This window comes from Saimiri boliviensis, chromosome 11, assembly GCF_048565385.1.
Source record: "Saimiri boliviensis isolate mSaiBol1 chromosome 11, mSaiBol1.pri, whole genome shotgun sequence".
Taxonomy (NCBI): domain Eukaryota; kingdom Metazoa; phylum Chordata; class Mammalia; order Primates; family Cebidae; genus Saimiri; species Saimiri boliviensis.
The window spans coordinates 45,841,919-45,861,986 of NC_133459.1; the positions used below are offsets into that span (position 1 = coordinate 45,841,919).

At 38.0% G+C, this 20,068-nt stretch overlaps 1 protein-coding gene across 4 annotated transcripts in view; it reads right to left on the minus strand.

Moving 5' to 3' along the window:
- Positions 1-20,068, minus strand: part of STIL (STIL centriolar assembly protein) — a 63,869-nt gene that overhangs the window by 35,644 nt on the left and 8,157 nt on the right. For 3 of the 4 annotated variants that reach the window (XM_039473988.2, XM_039473987.2, XM_074380778.1), the window contains exons 3-10: positions 17,027-17,134; positions 14,598-14,710; positions 13,909-14,096; positions 12,241-12,488; positions 8,537-8,620; positions 6,545-6,631; positions 2,096-2,246; positions 216-325 (exon numbers count right to left, since the gene is read on the minus strand). In XM_039473988.2, the coding sequence (XP_039329922.1) occupies positions 216-325; positions 2,096-2,246; positions 6,545-6,631; positions 8,537-8,620; positions 12,241-12,488; positions 13,909-14,096; positions 14,598-14,710; positions 17,027-17,134 (1,089 nt within the window). Of the gene's footprint in view, positions 1-215; positions 326-2,095; positions 2,247-6,544; positions 6,632-8,536; positions 8,621-12,240; positions 12,489-13,908; positions 14,097-14,597; positions 14,711-17,026; positions 17,135-18,356; positions 18,459-20,068 lie in introns of all 4 variants that reach the window. The other variant, XM_074380779.1, reaches the window with a different exon arrangement.

Here is a 20,068-nt window from a genome sequence, read left to right on the forward strand (position 1 = left end):
ACTGAGGCAGGAGAATTGCTTGAACCCAGGAGGCAGAAGTTGCAGTGAGCTGAGAGATTGTGCCACTGTACTCCAGCCTGGGCAACAGAGAGAAACTCAAACTCAAAAAAAAACAAAACAAACAAAAAAAAAAACTTAGAGTTATTTTAATTACTCACCAAAAACTAATAAATGTGATTTTAAAAAATACACATAATAATAAAAAGATCTTTTACCTCTTAATTGAAAAATTCTTGGAAGCCTTACTGAAAAACTCTGTTTCTGCAGTTTGGCTTTCAGCGCTCAATTCACAACAGATTGGATTTTTGTCAGGAGGTTCAACATTCTGAAATGAAGTAGGTCATATTTTGAGATCTGACTTAAATAAAAACACCAAAGAATTCTATTTAGTTGAAAAGTAGCTCTGAAACACTAGACGGGGGAGTGGCAAACTTCTGATTTCTGTAACTGTAGTCCTCTTTTATAAACTGTCCAGTTCCCTGCTACATAAGTGAAAGAGAAAAGTTAATCACCTGTATTATAATCACAAATTCAGTGAATATAACTATGAACTGAGAATACCATCTAAAGAATAAAACAGTATATGATATGTCTCTAAAACAGAAATAAAATATTAGATCTCAGTTAAGATTTATAATTAAAATATATGTAATTATATAAAAATATATTTATATATAACATAATATATAAAATATATTGCATATATTATATAATATGAAATATATAAAATATATTTATATAAAATATACAAATTTATAACCTTTACATGATCTCAAAGATGTTACTAAATAAGATCTGAGTGGAAACACATGGTTATTTAGAGGTATTCAATATTTTTCTAATATAAAAAAGAACATACTTTTATTATTGGTCTAAGATCTAAAATAACCAATAATTTTACTGAAAAACAGCCTTTGAATATTTTCACATAATGACACCTAGTTTCAAAGATCTACTTTTTCTTTTCTTTTTGAGACAGAGCTTTGCCCAGGTTGGAGTGCTATGGCAATCTCGGCTCACTCATCACAACCTCCACCTCCTGGGTTCAAGCAATTCTCCTGCCTCAGCCTCCCAAGTAGCTAGGATTACGGACACCTACCACCATGCTGGGTTAATTTTTGTTATCTTTTGTAGAGACAGGTTTTACCATGTTGGCCAGGCTGGTTTCAAACTCCCGACCTCAGGTGATCCGACTGCCTCGGCCACCCAAAGTGCTGGGTTTACAGGTATAAGCCATCGTGTCTGGACTAAAGATCTAGTTTTTCTATGATCATCATCTAGTTGTGTTTCTAGGTATTTTATTAGATGATACGGTAACAATCTATTCTGATTCTTTAGATATATAACATAAATAATAGACTTTCAGTATAAAAAATCATTTGTTATTCCCACACATTTTTAAAATAATACAGTCACAGTCAGGTGCGGTGGTTCACACCTATAATCCCAGCACTTTGGGAGACCAAGGCAGGTGGATCACCTAAAGTGTCAGGAGTTCGAGACTAGTGTGGGCAACATGGTGAAACTGTCTCTACTGCAAATACAAAAAAAAAAAAAAAAAAAATTAGCTGGGCATGGAGGTGGGTGCCTGTAATCCCAGCTACCTCAGGAAGCTGAGTTGGAGAACCACTTGAACCTAGGAGGTGAACGTTGCAGTAAGCTGAGATCACACTACTGCACTCCTGCCTAGGTGACAGAGTGAGACTCTGTTGCAAAAAGAAAAAGGCAGTCAGAACAAAGAAAAGTATTGAGATCCCACAAAGTTAACCTTCAAAACTATAAAATGATAAAACATATGAACAACTGACATATTCTTCAAAGATTTTTAAAAAACATGGCCAAGTTATTCTATGGGTAACCTCTGGTTGTCATTATAAGTTGGTTGAAAACATTAAGATTTACTAAAAAAATTTAATCACAAATGAATAAAGGTGGTATTTAATAAGATTATTAAATCTTAAAGCATTAAACATGCTATTAAACAAAGCATAATAGTTTGGATTACTATTTTAAAGGGTAAAAGTTGTTGGGTTTAAACTGCCAATGTGCAAAACCCTAAACAGTCGCTAATGTGCTAGATAATCAAATCACTTACTTTGAAATGATGTAATGTTTCCTTATTGGTTAGCAACTGAAACCGAAAGTCAGGTATCTTGCCATCACAAGGGAAGCACTCATAAAACTCAGGTTCCTTATGTGTCACAGAATAGAGAACTATGATGAAATTTCCAGATTCGGAAAAAACCCTGCACACAAAAAAAATGCCATTTAATTAAAATCTAATGAGAATAACATGATTACGCTCAAATAACTTCATTTGAGTCTCCCAATCTAGTTAACAAAATAGACTAAAAGGTCCAATATTTGTTGAAAAACTGGGGCCCACCACTTAGGGAGGTCAAGGGTGGGAGGGTTGCTTGAGGCCAGGAGTTTAAGACCAGCCTGGTCAACATGGTGAGACCCCTCTTCTCTACCAAAAAAAAAAAAAAAAAAAAAAAAAATTTTTTTTAACTTAGCTGAGCCTGGTGGCTCACACCTGTAGTCCCAGTTAATAGGAAGACAGAGGTAGAAGAATTAAGCCCAAGAGTTTGAGGATGCAGTGAGTTATGAACACATCACTGCACTCCAGCCTTGGCAACAGGATTTTCTTGGTCCTGACTGCATTATTTTAAAATTATGTGTAGGCCGGGCACAGTGACTCACACCTGTAATCCCAGCACTTTGGGAGTTGAAGTGGGCAGATCACCAGAAGTCAGGAGTTCCAGACCAGCCTGGCCACATGGTGAAACCCCATCCCTACTAAAAATACAAAAATTAGCCTGGCGTGGTGGCAGGCACCTGTAATCCCAGCTACTCCGGAGGCTGAGACAGGGAGAATAGCTTGAACCCAGGAGTGGGAGGTTGCAGTGAGCTGAGATCGCCCCATTGCACTCCAGCCTGGATGACAGAGTGAGACTCCGTCTAAAAAAGAAAAAAAGAAAAAATAAGAGAGCAATTCAAAATTAATTTTACTGAGGATTTTACTGTTGATATGAACTTAAAGCAGCATCAGCAATTGATAATAAAACTTTACTAAATCATAGCAAAGAATCTAAAACTAACATTTAATTTCTGCTATCTAAATATAACTAATTATCTTGAAAAGTTAAAATAAATGTAAAAAGTAGAACTCCAAAAGCATCTGAAGAAAATACAAGTAATTGTTTTACTTCAGTAAATACATTTGGAGTGGGTGAATCTTTTCTAAGCATGATAGGAAAAAATATTAGTAAATATGACCAAAAAATAATAAGTCTGTTTGGAAAAAATACCTTTTTTTTTTTTTTGAGACAGAGTCTCATTCTGTTGCCCAGGCTGGAGTGCAGTGGCATGATCTCAGCTCACTGCAACATCCACCTCCCAGGTTCAAGCGATTCTCCAGCCTCAGTCTCCCGAGTAGCTGGGATTACAGGCGCGCGCCACCATGCCTGGCTAATTTTTGCATTTTTAGTAGAGATAGGGTTTCAACATATTGGCTGGGCTAATCTCGAACTCCTGACCTGGTGATCCACCCACCTCAGCCTCCCAGAGTGCTGGGATTACAGGTGTGAGCCACCTTGCCCAGCCAGGAAAAAATACTGTTAAACAAACTTAAATGACAATATGGGGGGAAACTTTTGCTATATATTACAAATATATATTTCTCCCTGTATTTTTTTTCTTTTGAGACAGAGCTTCGCTCTTGTTGCCCAGGCTGAAGTGCAATGGCACGATCTCAGCTCACTGCAACCTCCACCTCCTGGATTTAAGCAATTCTCCTGCCTCAGCCTCCCAAGTAGCTGGGATTATAGGCTTATTATACATAGCTTGCTAGTACAAACTAGCTCTTACAAAGCAATATGAAAAGATGCACAACTTAAGAGAAAAATGACCAAAGACATGACTAGGCAGTTCCTAGAAGATGATGTTATAAAACACTGGAAAAAATTATTTTTCATCTATCAGATTAGCAAAGGTCAAAAGTTTAACAACAGCCCTCCACTTAAGTCTCTGAGCTCATCTCCTGCTACTGCCCTCTTCCTTCACTTCTCTAGAGCTACAGTAGCCTCTTAGCTGTTCCTTGAAGATGTAAGGTCATCTTTCACCCAGAGCCCTTATACTTAACACATCCTTTGCCTAGGGCAGTGCCCCAGGCAGTCTCATGGCTTACTCTCACCTCAAGTCTTTGCCTCCCTGATCACCTATTTAAATTACAACTCTTTACCTGCCACTATCATTCAGACACACAGCATCCTTCTCTCTGGCTTTATTTTTCTCCACAGTACTTATCCCCTTTTAACATCCTATTTATTTTACTTATTCTGTTTATTGTCTATCCCTGCAGGACTTTTATTTTATTTTTTTGTCGCCCAGGCTGGAGTGTAGTGGTGCAATCTCAGCTCGCTATAACCTCTGCTTCCCAGATTCAAGTGATTCTCCTACCTCAGGCTCCCAAGTAGCTGGGATTACAGGTGTGCTCCACCACGCATGGCTAATTTTTGCATTTTTAGTAGAGATGGGGTTTCACCACATTGGCCAAGCTGGTCTCTAATTCCTGGCCTTAAGTGATTCGCCCACCTCAGCCTCCCAAAGTGTTGGGATTACACGTGTGAGCCACCATGCCCAGCCTATTTTATTTTTTTTTAGCAGGGTCTCACTGTGCTGTCCAGGCTGGAGTGCAGTGGCACAATCATGGCTCTCTGAAGCCTGAACTCTTGGGTTCAAGCAATCTTCCCATATCAGCCTCCTGAATAGCTGGGACTACAGGCATGTGTCACTATACCCGGCTAACTTTGTTTTCTTTTTTTTGTAGAGATAAAGTCTTGCTATGGTACCCAGGCTGGTCTGAAACACCTGGCCTCAAGCAATCCTATCTCAGCCTCCCAAAGTGCTGCAATTACAGATGTGAGACACCATGCCTGGTCTGGGGACCTTTATTTTGTTTACTCTCATCCCCAATATCATGAACATAATAGATATTAGGTGCTCAATAAATATTTCTTCCACAGTGTTAGTGCAGGTAGAGAAAAAAAGCACTCTTATGTACTGCTGGAAAAATTATAAATTGGTACAGTCTTTTTGAAGGGCAATTTGGCAATATCTACCAAACTTAAAATTACATACACTTTGGCCAAGAAAAAAAAAAAAACTTTTAGAAATTTGTCCTACAAATACACTAGCATATGCACACAAAGAGGTATACATAAAATGTTCAGTCTACCACTATCTGCAAGACTAAAGAGCCAGTTTTAAAAATGCAATATTATATACTCTTCAGTTGTAAAATATATACATTAAATCTGTATATGCCAACATGTAATGATCTCCAAGGTATAATTCATACAGAAAAAAGCAACATACAGAAAAGAAAGGATGCTGGGCTGGGCACGGTGGCTGACACCTGTAATCCCGGCACCTTGGGAGGCTGAGAATGATGGATTATGAGGTCAGGAGTTCAAGACCAGCCTGTCCAATATAGTAAAACCCCATCTCTACTAAAAAACACAAAAATTAGCCAGGGATGGTGGCGCATGCATGTAGTCCCAGCTACTCAGGAGGCTGAGGCAGGAGAATCGCTTGAACCCAGGAAGCAGAGGTTGCAGCAAGCTGAGATCACACCACTGCATGCCAGCCTGTGGGACAGAGTGAGACTGTGTTTCAAGAAAAAAAAAGAAAAAGAAAAGAAAAGGAAGGATGCTATGTTCCCACTTGTGGTTCAATTTTTACAGGCCAGGAAAAGATACTCGTCTATGTACTGAATATTTCAGGAAGGAAGCACAAGATACCACTTAGTATTGATTGCCTCTAAGAACAAGGTCTAGGAAATGGGGTGGAAGAGAGATGTACTTTTATTGTATATATTTATGTACATCAGTTTATTACCATGTACTTGTACTGGCTTTTCAATATAGTTTTTTTTTTTTTTTTTTTGAAGTCTTTTATAGCCACCAAGGTAGATAAAAATAGACCTTCTCATTTAATAGACAAAGGACATAAGAGACAAATATTGGCATCATGTACAAACTAGAATTAAATGAGTTGAGGTTAAAAGTGAAGTTTCCCTAACTATTAATTCCAATGCTTAGGCTTCAGTGCCAAGAAATTAAAAATCTTGTCTCAAATATTTCTTGGTATATTAGTAGTAACACTGTATAACTTAATAAAACACCAGTAAGGTAACAAATTCAAACTCATTTGCAGTCATTTCACTGAAAGTTAATCTCCTTAATTATAAAACAGGATGCTATAGGAGATAATCTCTATGTTTGTTTTTTTTTTCACCCCTAAAAGGTTTGTGTTCTGTGGTTAGGCAAGTGAATTCCTTGGTATTTCCCTGTATACTGCAACCTCATTTTTAAAATCTTATTTTATTCTTATTTAATATAAGGTTTGTTTTTTCTTAATGTACGTGTTTATTATAAGCATTGTAAAAGGTTAAGGCATAACATGAATTTTAAATGAGACCATAAACTATGAATGGGGGAAAAGATCAAAATAAAGTACTACAGAATAAAATATCACTTGCCTTTCTTGAACAGAAGAATTGAATATGTATCGCAAACAGCAAGCCCATACCTGAGGACTATAGATATGTATAATTCCAGACAGCCAACTAAAAGAAAAAGATTGAAATTAAAAACCATAGTCATTTACATATATAGCATACTTTGCATTCTTCCTAAGATAATAAGGTAGATGTATGGCTTTTATCAGCCATACATTAAGGACCCTTACTAATAAGAAATCTAAAAACACCACACCATGCAGATAATTAAGAGGAAAAATATATAGACAACTGTATCTACATAACTATATCGATATATATAGAGATAGACATATAGATACATATCTAGAGAGAAAGAAAGAGAGCAAGCACATGCATCTCTGTCCTCTTCTACCTGAGGTGTGGCAAAGAAAATGGTTAACAGAGATGAAAGCAGCATACTAGAAGGAATTAGCTTGGACTGTAAAGAATGGGCTGAAATAGCACAGACTAGTTTGTAGCCTAAAACTACTTCATAGAGTTACTGAGGATTAAATACTATAACATATGTAGGTAGTCAAAAACACAGAAGGCTCTTAACATTTACTTAAGCATCAGCAACCCACTGCCTATACTACAGCAAACTATAAGTAGAGTTCATGGTCTAGAGAATATTTGTGCATTCTCATTCACTTTGCACGTGCCATTCCCTTACATGGGTTCACTTCCCCATCAATCTTCCCTTCTACTATCCAAATAATTAAAGCTCTAGCTCAAGTTTGTCTTCTCTAGGAAAATGCTCCCTATCATAACTTGCTTACAAATACTAAGCATTCACTTTCTATACTGATCATTTTATAGTAAATCATATACTTTATTTTTCTGTGTATGAATATTTGAATTTTTTTTTTTTCTTTTAAGACAGAGACTGGCTCTGTCACCCAGGCCGGAATGCAATGGCGCAATCTCGGCTCACTGCAACCTCTGCCTCCCAGGTTCAAGCAATTCTCCTGCCTCGGACACCCTAGTAGCTGGGATTAATATGCGCATCACCACGCCCAGCTAATTTTTTGTATTTTTAGTAGAAATGGGGTTTACCATGTTAGCCAGGCTGGTCTCGAACTCCGGACCTCAGGTGATCCGCCTGCCTCAGCCCCCCAGAGTGCTGGGATTACAGGCGTGAGCCACCATGCCTGGCCATAGAATTCAACTTTTATATATTGGAGTTATTCCTAAGATTGGGCAAAATCTGGCCGAACACAATGGCTCACACCTGTAATTACAACACTTTGGGAGGCTGAGGTGGGTGGATATTTGAGGCCAGGAGTTTGAGACCAGCCTGGCCAACATGGTAAAACTCCGTCTCTACTAAAAACACAAAAATTAGCCAGACATGGTAGTGCATGCCTGTAATCCCAGCTACTTGGGAGGCTGAGGCACGAGAATCACTTAAACCTGGGGGACGGAGGTTGTAGTGAGCCGGTATCTTGCCACTGCACACCAGTCTGGGCAACAAAGGGAGACTCCATCTCAAAAGAAAAAAAAAAAGAGAGAGAGAGATTGGGCAAAATCTTGTTTTAGCTGATTCTACTAGTAAAATAAATAAACTTGGCCAGGCACAGTGGCTCACACCTGTAGTCCCAGCACTTTGGTAGGCCGAGGCAGGTGGATCACAAGGTCAGGAGATTGAGACCATCCTGGCCAATATGGTGAAATTCTGTTTCCACTAAAAATACAAAAATTATCTGAGCGTAATGGTGCTTGCCCATAGTCCTAGCTACTTGGGAGGCTGAGACAAGAGAATTACTTGAACCTGGGAGGCGGAGGATACAGTGAACTGAGATTGTGCCACTGCACTCCAGCCTGGCAACAGAGCAAGACTCCGTCTCAAAAGAAAAAAAAAAAAAGAAAACCTGACAACCACTTGCCTTTGTGGCTTTGATCTAAATATGCATAGTACAAGTGAGACACATGCTTGTCATATACCTTTGAATATTTGGCTGATAAGGCTTTCATAAATAATGTAATACTTACATTCCCACTAATGGTAAAGAATAAACCTTGGGATCAGATTCCAACAAATGTAACAATTTTCGTGTTTCATCCATGGTAAGATATCTAAACAGAAGACATTCATGCGAAAATAATTGAAAGTATGTACTTTTTACCTAAAAGACATAATCTAAACATTGAAGCATACTTTAGACAGAGGAGATAATTCAAATGAACATTGTCTCACACACACAAAAGAAACAGTTCAAAGTATTTGACTCAATAAAAAAGACTCTAGTAGAAGGAAGAGATTAAAGAGATTTAATACCTTAAAACTTCCAATTATACATTAAAATGGACACTGAAGATTACATACCTTTTTAAAATTTTGCTCTATAACTTTATTTACAATTTACTTTAATCAAGAGTGTTAACATTAAGGCAGGCAATTTCAGAATCAAGAGGTTTCCTTAGGAGAAGTGAATTCCCTATTACCAGAAAATGTTCATGCATCCAAGTGATTTGACAAGACTGCAACAGATGTGACTTCTAACAGGAGGCTGAATTAGGAGAAGTATAATCAACCTTCCATGTACCATATTCCTCCAACCACTGTCAAAGGACTTTGGAACCATCATGATAAAACCCAAAAGCTCACTCTTCCCTAAAAGGACATTATACTATATTTATTACATTTATTATTAACAGTAAGTTAGAACACACACACACACAAAAGTAGAACTGTTAATTTTATTGTTATGTCTTTCTTTAAGAACAACACCAGTAGTGAGCCAGACATGGTGACTGACACCTATAATCCCAGCACTTTCAGAGGCCTAGGCAGGCAGATCACTTGAGGTCAGGAGTTTGAGACCAACCTGGCCAACATGGCAAAACCCAGTCTCTACTGAAAATACAAAAATAAAACTAGCTGGACATCATTGCACATTCCTGTAATCCCAGCTACTCAAGAGGCTGAGGCAGGAAAATCACTTGAACCTAGGAAGCGGAGGTTGCAGTAAGCCAAGATTGCACCACTGCACTATAGCCTGGGACAGAGTGAGACTATCTCAAAAACAAAAACAATGCCATTAGTGATATAAAGCCTTGGAAGTACCACTGATGATATATTGCTATAATAACACTAAAACGCAAAGACAATACATTTGTCAGGTCTTATGACAAGAATACTAAGCCTGAATTGGCATAAGATTTACATATCAACAATGACACGTCTACAAGTTCTCCCTCATGTCTTGCCCAGGTCTACTTTGAAAGTTCTCCCTCATGTCTTGCCCATCTGATAAATTCCTACTCCTTAAAAGAATTAGTTCAGGCTTTCCATGATTTCCCCAGGCAAGTTGGACATCCCTCCAACCCCCTTTCCCAGCACTGTACATAAACCTCCGTTATAAAACACCATGTTTAGATGTCAACATATTCAATGGATGGTAAGCATAATTTTTAATCTATTTATTTCCAATGTCTAACATAATACCTATTTCATAATGGGCCCTAGTAAATATTAGGGTGTATAAAGAGCAAATGTCAACTTTTTTTAATGATGGTGTGTCACTATGTTGTCCTAACTGGAGAGCAGTGGCTATTCACAGTGCTCACTACAGCCTCAAAATCCTAAGCTCAAGCCATCCTCCTGCCTCAGTCTCCCAAGCAGCTGAGAATATAGCTCTATGCTATTGCACCTAGCAAAGTAAATGCCACAAATTTGACAGATGATTCTAGATCGGAAGGGGCAAGGAGAATAGGTGACTGAACAGAATACTGAACATCCTGGTTATTACCAACATGCCCAGCAGTCACAGATGGATAATTCCATGAAAGGTAAATTCATGCTACACAGGTAAATGGGCATGAGTACTAAGGAAAACAAATTAATTTGTTAATTTAAATAAAAAATACCATGTCCTCTTTGAGAAGTACTTTTATTACTTCAAGAGATTTAAATGTTTCATTTAACTCAAACATTTTTTGCTCACTTTTGACCATTCCATGATTTTGGAATATGTCAACAATTTTTCCTTTGGGCCACTCCAATCAGAAAGCACCACTCTGGGGAGAATGTGATTCTGAAGAGATATTTTTAGAGAATAAGGCTTGGAATTGAGTGTATTTTGGCAAACATTTTTAGATCTAAAGGCCTAACAGGAACTAGGGTGGAGTCACTGGGAAAGGAAGCCAGAAGTGTAATATTTGGAGTGGCCTCTGGTCAAACATTAAAGCAGAGAGTGCTTACATTGTCTAACCTAGTTTTGTAGACAATAGATTAAAAAAAAAAAAAGATGAAGATTCAGGGAAGCAGCCCTGCTGAGGATTAGAAAGCAGGCATTTTGGCTTGTATTTTCTAAAAAACTAAGAGTGGGGATTAAAAACTAGAGAGGATTCTAATCCAGCTCTGTGAGGAAACTCCACCCTCAAGGAGTTGGCAATTTGGTAAGCAAGAGTACTGTAACTTTTTATTTAATTATCTCCTTTCTCTATCTGCAATGCTCATGATTCACAGTTAAAACCGCATACTATAAATAAATTCACTAGCCTCCCTTGGGTTCATAATTAGTCAGATTACAGTTAAGAAAAAAATGACCTAAAACCTAAATAAAATATGAAGAACAATATAGAATATACAATATAGAACATAATTTCTCCTTACATTTTGAAATAATAATTAACCAATTTTAATATAATTTTTACCACCACCTTTTTTTTTACTCTCATGACAGATTACAATTTTTTTTTTTTTTTTTTTTTTTTAAGAACTGAGGTAAAAAAGAATTAAAAAAAAAAAAAAAAGAAAGAAAGAACTGAGGTCTTCAAGACTGGGCACAGTAGTTCATGCCTGTAAAGTCAGCACTTTGGAAGGCCAAGGCAGGTGAAACACCTGAAGTCAGGAGTTCAAGACCAGCCTGGCCAACATGGTGAAACCCCATCTCTACTAAAAATACAAAAATTATCAGCTGGAAACATTGAAGATGGAAACAAAAAAAAAAAAAGAGGAAAAAGAAAAAAAAATACAATAATTAGCCAGGTGTGGTGGTATGCACCTGTAATCCCAGCTACTTGGGAGGCTGAGGCAGGAGGATTGCCTGAACCCGGGAGGTGGAGGTTGCAGTGAACTGAGATCACACCATTGCACTACAGTGACAGAACAAGATACCATCTCAAAAAAGAACTGAGTTCTCCAGACATTATACATTATGCCCACTCAATTTTGTCTTTTTTTTTTTTTTTGAAAATTTTTTTTGTCTTTTTTTTTCCTTTTGCCCAGGCTGGAGTGCAGTGGTGAGATCTTGGCTCACTACAACCTCCACCTCCCAGGTTCAAGCAATATTCTCACTTCAACCTCATGAGTAGCTGGGACTACAGCTGTGCGCCACCAAGCTCAGCTAATTTTTGTATTTTTAGTAGAGAAGGCGTTTCATCATGTTGGCCAGACTGATCTTCAACTTCTGACCTCAGGGAATTTGCTCACCTGGACCTCCCAAAGTACTGGGATTACAGGCATGAGCCAGCGTGCCGGGCCCTACTACCAATTTTGTGTAGGTGGTGGCGCAACTTAAAAAAAGCTTTACATTCAACAAAAATAAACAACTTCATTTTTTACTTTCCCTAGTTATTGAACAAGCCACTGTATCTCTGGCATATAAACTGCACAATTATTTCATATTACATGGACATTCTGAAAATATACTAATCCAACTAAAGTTTAGATTAATCTATCTTTTACTTACCCATATTTATAAGTCCCTTGAATTTGAGAAATATTCAGATTACTGCTCAAATTTCTTGCCAGAGCTGTTGGAATAATGGGGATGGGCTTCACAGGTGTGCATTTAAAGTTATTTGCTAGAGTTACTGCTGCCCAGTGCAAGTCGAAATCCACAGTGTCCAAATTCTCCCTGGAAGTGATATGAGCTCTTAGGGAAAGCAGCTTACCACAGTCCAAGGAATCTTTGCTACATATATGGCACTGTAGAGCCTGAGAAATCAATATTAAATAATTATTTAGAAACTTTGAAATGTGTCCATATCTCTAAAGTTCATTTTATACTGGTATATATATATATATATATATATATATATATATATATAATATCTTACACTAATAAAATAAAATGAGTTCTGATTTACAACATTTCAGTTCCCATTTACTCTGTGTGACCAAAAGATTATGTGAACAATTATATCAAAGAAAATAAGATTTACTGTCCCAAGCTCCACTACACATTCCCATTGTAAATATCCTAGCAGCATTTAAGTCTTATTGGGTAGTCACCCCAATAAATATTTACTACATGGGGAAAAAATGGCAATAAAATAAATCTTTTTGGTTTTTTTTTTGAGACAGAGTCTTGCTTTCTTGCCCAGGCAACCTCCGCTTCCCAGGTTCAGGCAATTCTCCTGCCTCCGTCTCCTGTGCAGCTGGGATTACAGGTGTGTGCCACCACACCTGGCTAATTTTTTGTAGTTTTACTAGATGGGGTTTCACCATGTTGGCCAGGCTGGTCTTGAAGTCTTGACCTCAAGTGATCAACCCGCCTTGGCTTCCCAAAGTGCCAGGATTACAGGTGTGAACCACCACACCTGGCCTCATAAAATAATTCTGATTCAGTCTCAGAATTAGTCCATTCCTCTTTGATTCCTTTCTTGTTACTACAAATTGTGAAGTTAGTTCTCCCTCTGCATTTGCTTGTGTCTATTATGTCCTTCCTACTTTCACTGCTACCATTGTACTGTAGGTTAATCAATCCCTCTGTAATACATACCCACCCAACTACTACAGTGGCTACTCTCTTTAACTTCAGTCGGCCCAGCCTATCAGGTTAACTATTTCTGATTTGACAGTATTTCCTTTTTCCAGGAACCTTCGATTACTACATGGTCCACATGACAAAGCTCAAATTCCTTAAGCTGGCAGACAGGGCTCTTTTTTCTTGAGACAGGGTCTTGCTCCCACCAAGGCTGGAGTGCAGTGGTGTGATCACAGCTCATTGCATCCTCAACCTCCTGGGCTCAAGTGATCCACCTGCCTCGGCCTCCCAAAGTGTTGGGATTACAGACATGGGCCACTGTGCCTGGCCAGGGCTCTCTATAATCTGATCAAACTAATACTCCAGTCTGACTACCCACAAATCCAGCAAAAATGTATACCCTAAACATTACCCTAAGTATATCTTGAATTTTCTTACCTTGATTACACTGCTTCTTCTGAAATGCCACTCATATCACTTACCTAGAATTTCTGCCCTCAGAAACACATTTAGTTGGATTTTAGGCCCATAATAATCCAATCAAATTATTATTAATAATCCTCAAGTATGGGTTTACTAAAATACAGCATATTAAACATTGTTTGATTCTTGTGTTGAATTAAGAATCAAGTTATCAATGAATCTCACCTTTAAAGCTGAACTAAAGTCATCTGCACTGTGAACTATCATTTCTCTTGAACAAAGTTCTTGAGTATGAACTTTGCATGGAATCAAAAAGTCCCCAGGAAGAGAAGCAGTAGGGGTTATTTCTAAGCATTCAGGTACTTCTCGACCAGGATCAAAGCGATCTACTGTCAATGTCACACCTTCTTCATCTGTAGAACAAAAATAACAGCCATGATATAGCATACTAATTAAAAATGCGAAATCAACCAAGCAAGGCTACATTTAGGAAAGTACTTTGTTCATATCAACAGTATTACTAAACTTTTAAGTACTAAACTAAAATCTTACTGTATACTAAACTCTTATGATAGTATACAAAACTCTTATTTGCTTATATATTCTTCCATGTGACCAGATAGTAAAGTCTGTAATTGATAGTTTCACTCATCTTCATATCCTTGGTACACAGCAAAGAAAATTAGCACAAAGCAAATACAATAAATAGTTGGCAAAACCAATAAATTCAATTGCAGTCATACAAGTAACTATTAAAAAATGTTTCCTTGTGTCAATGGGGTCTCCTTATGTTATGCGAGCTGGTCTTGAACTCCTAGATTCAAGCCAGCCTTCTATCTCAGCCTCCCATCTCAGCCTCCCAACGTGCTGGGATTACAGGAGTGAGCACTGGTCCGTTTTTATAAGTGTATTACCTTCGTCTACTGTCAGAGAACCAAGTAAAAAGCATGACGAATTTTTTTTATTCTGCTTAGCATGACGATAAGCAAGTTGGATGGTCTTTTTAGTCACCACAAGCTTTGGATTTCTGAAAAATAACAAGTCTTTTATGAATATGGTGGAACTCATATCTTTAAAAAAACCCTCCTGCCATAAAATGCTGTCTAAATTATAACACACATTTTAAAAAACGTACAAAAAGATCATTGTCAGAAAATCCCAGGGTCAAAGGCAGGGGATAGGGATGGCAACCTAGAAACTAGAATGGCAATAAACAGACATTGAAACTATAGATGTTCTCCAGGCATTTTGTTAGCTTTATGAACTCAGCAGGTAGGTCTCCTGTTCTGGTAAGTAAATTTTGATTGAAAACAGTCACATCTATTTGTTTACACACTGTGTATGGGCTTCAGATATTAGCATTACAGTAGTGCCCCCTTATCTCTGGGAGGCATGTTCCACACCCCCAGTGGATGTCTGAAACCGCAAATAGTAACAAATCCTATGTTTACTATGTTTTTTTCCTATACATACATATCTATGATAAAGCTTAATTTATAAATTAGGCATAGTAAGTGATTAACAATAATAACTAATAATAGAATAATTTTAATAGTATACTGTAATAAAAGTTGTATGAAGGTAGTCTTTCTCAAAATACTGTATTGTACTGTACTGTGGGTAACTGAAACCATGGAAAGTGAAACCATGTCTAAAGTGGGGAAACTATTATATTGAATACAAAATATAGCATGATTTAAATGTTTTTTAAAATGTAAGAGGAAAACCAAAATATGAGAAAGGAATAAGATACTATGAAGAAAAGACCAGACAAATTTGAGTAAAAAAGCCATACAGAACTTACAGAAATAAAAAATATGATTTGTAAAAACTCGATGAGTTATAATTGGGGACAGGTACACAAATGTGTATTATTATTCTATTAACTATGCATATATACTGTAAGTATCCTTTCATATATATGGTACACTGCCACATTTGAAAAACCTAAACGAATAGGTGAGATGGCAGCTAAGCATAGCTAAAGAGAAAATAAGCAGACTTGAAAAACAAAGGAAATTACTCAAAATGTGCAAAAGGACAACAATAAAAAATAAAAATAAAAACAGGTCTAACAATTATTTAGTTGAACTTCCATAAGACTCTCTCTTTTTTGTCAATGGTACCACCCTTCTCTGCCAAATAGTTTTGAACCTGAATACTTTCTGACTTGTATCTTTCCTTCAGTTCCTCTATTCAGTCAATCATCAAATATGACAAACTATTTCTTCGAAACACCTAGTTTCATTCTTTCCTCTTGATCTGAATACTGCCACATTGCTGTAAGTCCTTATAATATACATAATAGATGGCATTTATGGAACACTTTCTATTCCAGGCTGTGACAATTGCTTCAGAGTCTTATTTAACCCCTACAAGAGAACTATGAAACTGGTATTATAACAGTCATTTTATAAATAAGGAAACCGATCCTTGGCTACTTTACTGAGGTCACATAAGTAAGTAGTAGTAGAATCAGGATTTGATTCCCTAGGCAGTCTGGCTCCAGTTACTGTACCTTTTTTTTCTTACTTTGTTTTTTTAACTTTTATTTTAATTTTTTATTGAGACAAGGTCTCACCTTGCTGCCCAGGCTGGTTTCAAACTCCTGGCTTCAAGCAATCCTCCTGCCTCAACCTCCCAAAGTGCTAGGATTACAGGTGTGACCCACCACGCCCAACCTAGTTATAGCACCTTAAACCATTATAGTATACAACTATGTGATTAAAGAAAAGCATCTTGAAGCTAGGCTGACTCTAAGCTCTCCCCACAATAATCCATCCGTCTTAGAATACTACTTTTAGCTGATTCCCTTTTCGGCCTCAGCCCACCTGCACCCAGGCGAAAAAAAAGATTTTTTTAAAAAAATAGAAGAATACTACTTTTAACAAGTAACTCTTATGTACAAAACCTCAACAGATCTATTTTCTATTACTTTATGCCTAAACTTCTTTCTTGTCTTTCTTTCATGTCCTGGATGTAACCACAAGATTTTATATTCCTTCTAATCTGATCCAGTCAAAAATTGGTTTAACTTTCTCAATGTTCTACAAAGACACTATGCTAACACAAAAAACACTTTCAGTATTTATATTTCACCTCTTTTGAATTTCTACAATACTCAGAATTTGCATCAAGCTGGGAAATTAAGATTATCTCTCAAAAGTACAAGGAACAGATGTTAAGAAGCAGCAGAAGGAAACTTTAGCCTGAGGGGAGCTTCTAAAAGAAAAGTAGAGAAAATCTGAGTAATTGATCATAGTAATCAACTTTGCCTTATACATCTTTGCATTATTTCTCTTGTTTATACTGGTTTGAGTTGAAAAAAAGAAACATGTTATACCTGTAGTAACTGAGATGTAAGTAGATGAAATCTCCAATTGGCATTGGGTTCCAAAGTGCACATTTTGATGGAGGAAAGTGGAAAGGTACCATTCTGCTTGAAGAAAACCTTTTAAAAAACAATAAAATTGAAGCACAAGGAATAGCAAACTTGGTAGATATTTGGTATGAAACAATTAACTATCTTTAAAATGATGGTATTTTCAGATTACTTTTGTAATTTTCAAAGTTCATATATATAATACACACACACACACACACACACACACACACATATATATATATATATATATATATATTTTTTTTTTTTTTTTTTTTTTTTTTTCAGACGAAGTCTCTCTCTGTCACCCAGACTGGAGTGCAGTGGCGTCATCTGGGCTCACTGCAACCTCTGCCTCTCAGGTTCAAGCGATTGTCCTGCCTCAGCCTCCTGAGTAGCTGGGATTACAGGTGTCTGTCACCACACCCAGCTAATTTTTGTATTTTTAGTAGAGACAGGGTTTTACCACATTGGCCAGGCTGGTCTCCAACTCCTGACCTCAAGTCATCCACTCACCACAGCCTCCCAAAGTGCTAGAATTACAAGGAGTGAGCCACTGCGCCTGGTCAAAAAAATACTGTTTCTTTTTTTTTGAGATGGAGCCTCGCACTGTCACCAGGCTGGAGTGCAGTGGCGTGATCTCGGCTCACTGCAACCTCAACCTCCCAGGTTCAAGCGATTCTCCTGCCTCAGCCTTCTGAGTAGCTGGGACTACAGGCACGCACCACCATGCCTGGCTGATTTTTGTATTTTCAGTAGAGACAGGGTTTCACCATGTTGGCAAGGATGGTCTCAATCTCTTGATCTCGTGATCTGCCTGCCTCGGCCTACCAAACTGCTGGGATTACAGGTGTGAGCCACTAAGCCTGGCCCAAAAAATATTTTTTAAAAAAGAAAATTTACTTGTAACTCTACTATCAGGAGAACAGGCACTCAAAATTTGGCGTATTTGTCCTTTTTTATATATGCATTTGTAAATTTATATATACACAAGCTTTTAAAAAAGAACAAGATATCCCGGGAATGCTGGCTCATGCCTGTAATCCCAGCACTTTGTGAGGATCACAAGGTCAGAAGTTCAAGACCAGCCTGGCCAACATAGTGAAACCGTGTCTCTACTAAAAATACAAAAAAAGGCAGGGTGCAGTGGCTCATGCCTGTAATCCCAGCACTTTGGGAGGCTGAGGTGGGCGGATTACCTGAGGTCAGGAGTTTGAGACCAGCCTGACTAACATGGAGAAACCCCATCTCTACTAAAAATACAAAATTAGTTGGACACGGTGGCACATACCTGTAATCCCAGTGACTCAGGAAGCTGAGGCAGGAGAATTGCTTGAACCTGGAAGGGGGAGGTTGCAGTAAGCCGAGATCTCAAGTGCCATTGAACTCCAGCCTGAGAAACAAGAGTGAAACTCCGTCTCAAAAAAAAAAAATAATAATTAGCTGGGCGTGATGGCAGGCACCTATAATCCCAGCTACTTGGGAGTAAGGCAAGGAGAATCACTTGAACCTGGGAGGCAGAGGTTGCAGTGAGCTAAGGTAGCACCAGCGCACTCAAGCTCACACGAGAGTGCACTCTGTCTCAAAAATAAAGAAAGAAAGAACAACATAATACTATAAAATTCCTCTTAAGTAATAAAAAGTGAATATAAATCATAAGTTTACATTTAAATTTAAAACTAAAATCTTTCTATTCTTTTTTCTTTTTAAACAGCAGCGCCTTGCTCTGTTGCCCAAGCTGGAGTGCAGGGATGCAATCATAGCTCATTGCAGCCTTAAACTCCTGGGTTCAAAGGATCTTCCCAGTGGAGCCTCCCAAGCAGCTAGGACCACAAATGTGCACCACCATGTGTGGCTTACTTTTGTATTCTTTGTAGACACAGGGTCTCACTATGTTCCCCAGGCTGGTCTTGAACTCCTGGTTTCAAGAAATCTTCCCACCTTGGCCTCCCAAAACATTGGGATTATAGGCATGAGCCATGGCTCCTGGCCCAAAATCTGTCTTTCTGAATTAATGTCCAGATAATTGCTAGATAATACCCAATAGTTATGAATAGCAAAAAAAAAAAAAACCTTAATAGATTCTTAATTATTTTCCAGTGTTTCCAAATTTGGTATTTTGGAATACCAAAATACAGCACAAGTTTAATTACTAAAGCATCAAAAGGACATAATTATAAATAATTCCTCAACGAAGATCCCAGGGGCAGTGTAAAGCAATGTTTCAATATTAAATCACATAGGGTACCATCAAAAAGTTTTCATTTTACCTAAGTGTATAACACAAGAAAAACACAGTAAGAAAAAGACAATGGGGCTGGGCCTGGTGGCTCACATCTATAATGTCAGCAGTTTGGGAGGCCGAGGCAGGTGGATCACCGGCGACCAGGAGTTCGAGTCCAGCCTGGCCAACATGGTGAAACCCTATCTCTACTAAAAATACAAAAATACCCAGGTGTGGTGCACCTGTAGTCCCAGCTACTCAGGAGGTTGAGGCACAAGAATCACTTGAACCCAGGAGGCAGAGGTTTCAGTGAGCCGAGATCATGCCACTGCACTCCAACTTGGGTGACAAGGGCGAAACTTCAGAAAAAAAAATTAGCTGGGCATGGTGGCACATGCCTGTAATCCCAGCTACTCAGGAGGCTGAGGCATGAGAATTGCTTGAACTGGGGCAGCAGAGGTTGCAGTGAGCTGAGATCTCACCACTGCACTCCAGCCTGTGCAACAGAGCAAGACTCTGTCTCAAAAAAAAAAAAAGACAATGGAAGGGAAAGACCAGAGAGAAAAATATCATCCAAAGTAACATGAGAGTAAAACAAGAAAGCTCTCACATAGAGCTACCTACAACAATGCATTTGTATGATGGGAGATGATTAAATAGTTAAACTGAAAGAGTATTTATCATATACTAAGAATATCTAGTTCTAGATCTTTTTTTAAACCTCTTCTTTTGTAGAGATCTTACTTTCATGTATCATCTGATGAAGCTTCTCAACTCAA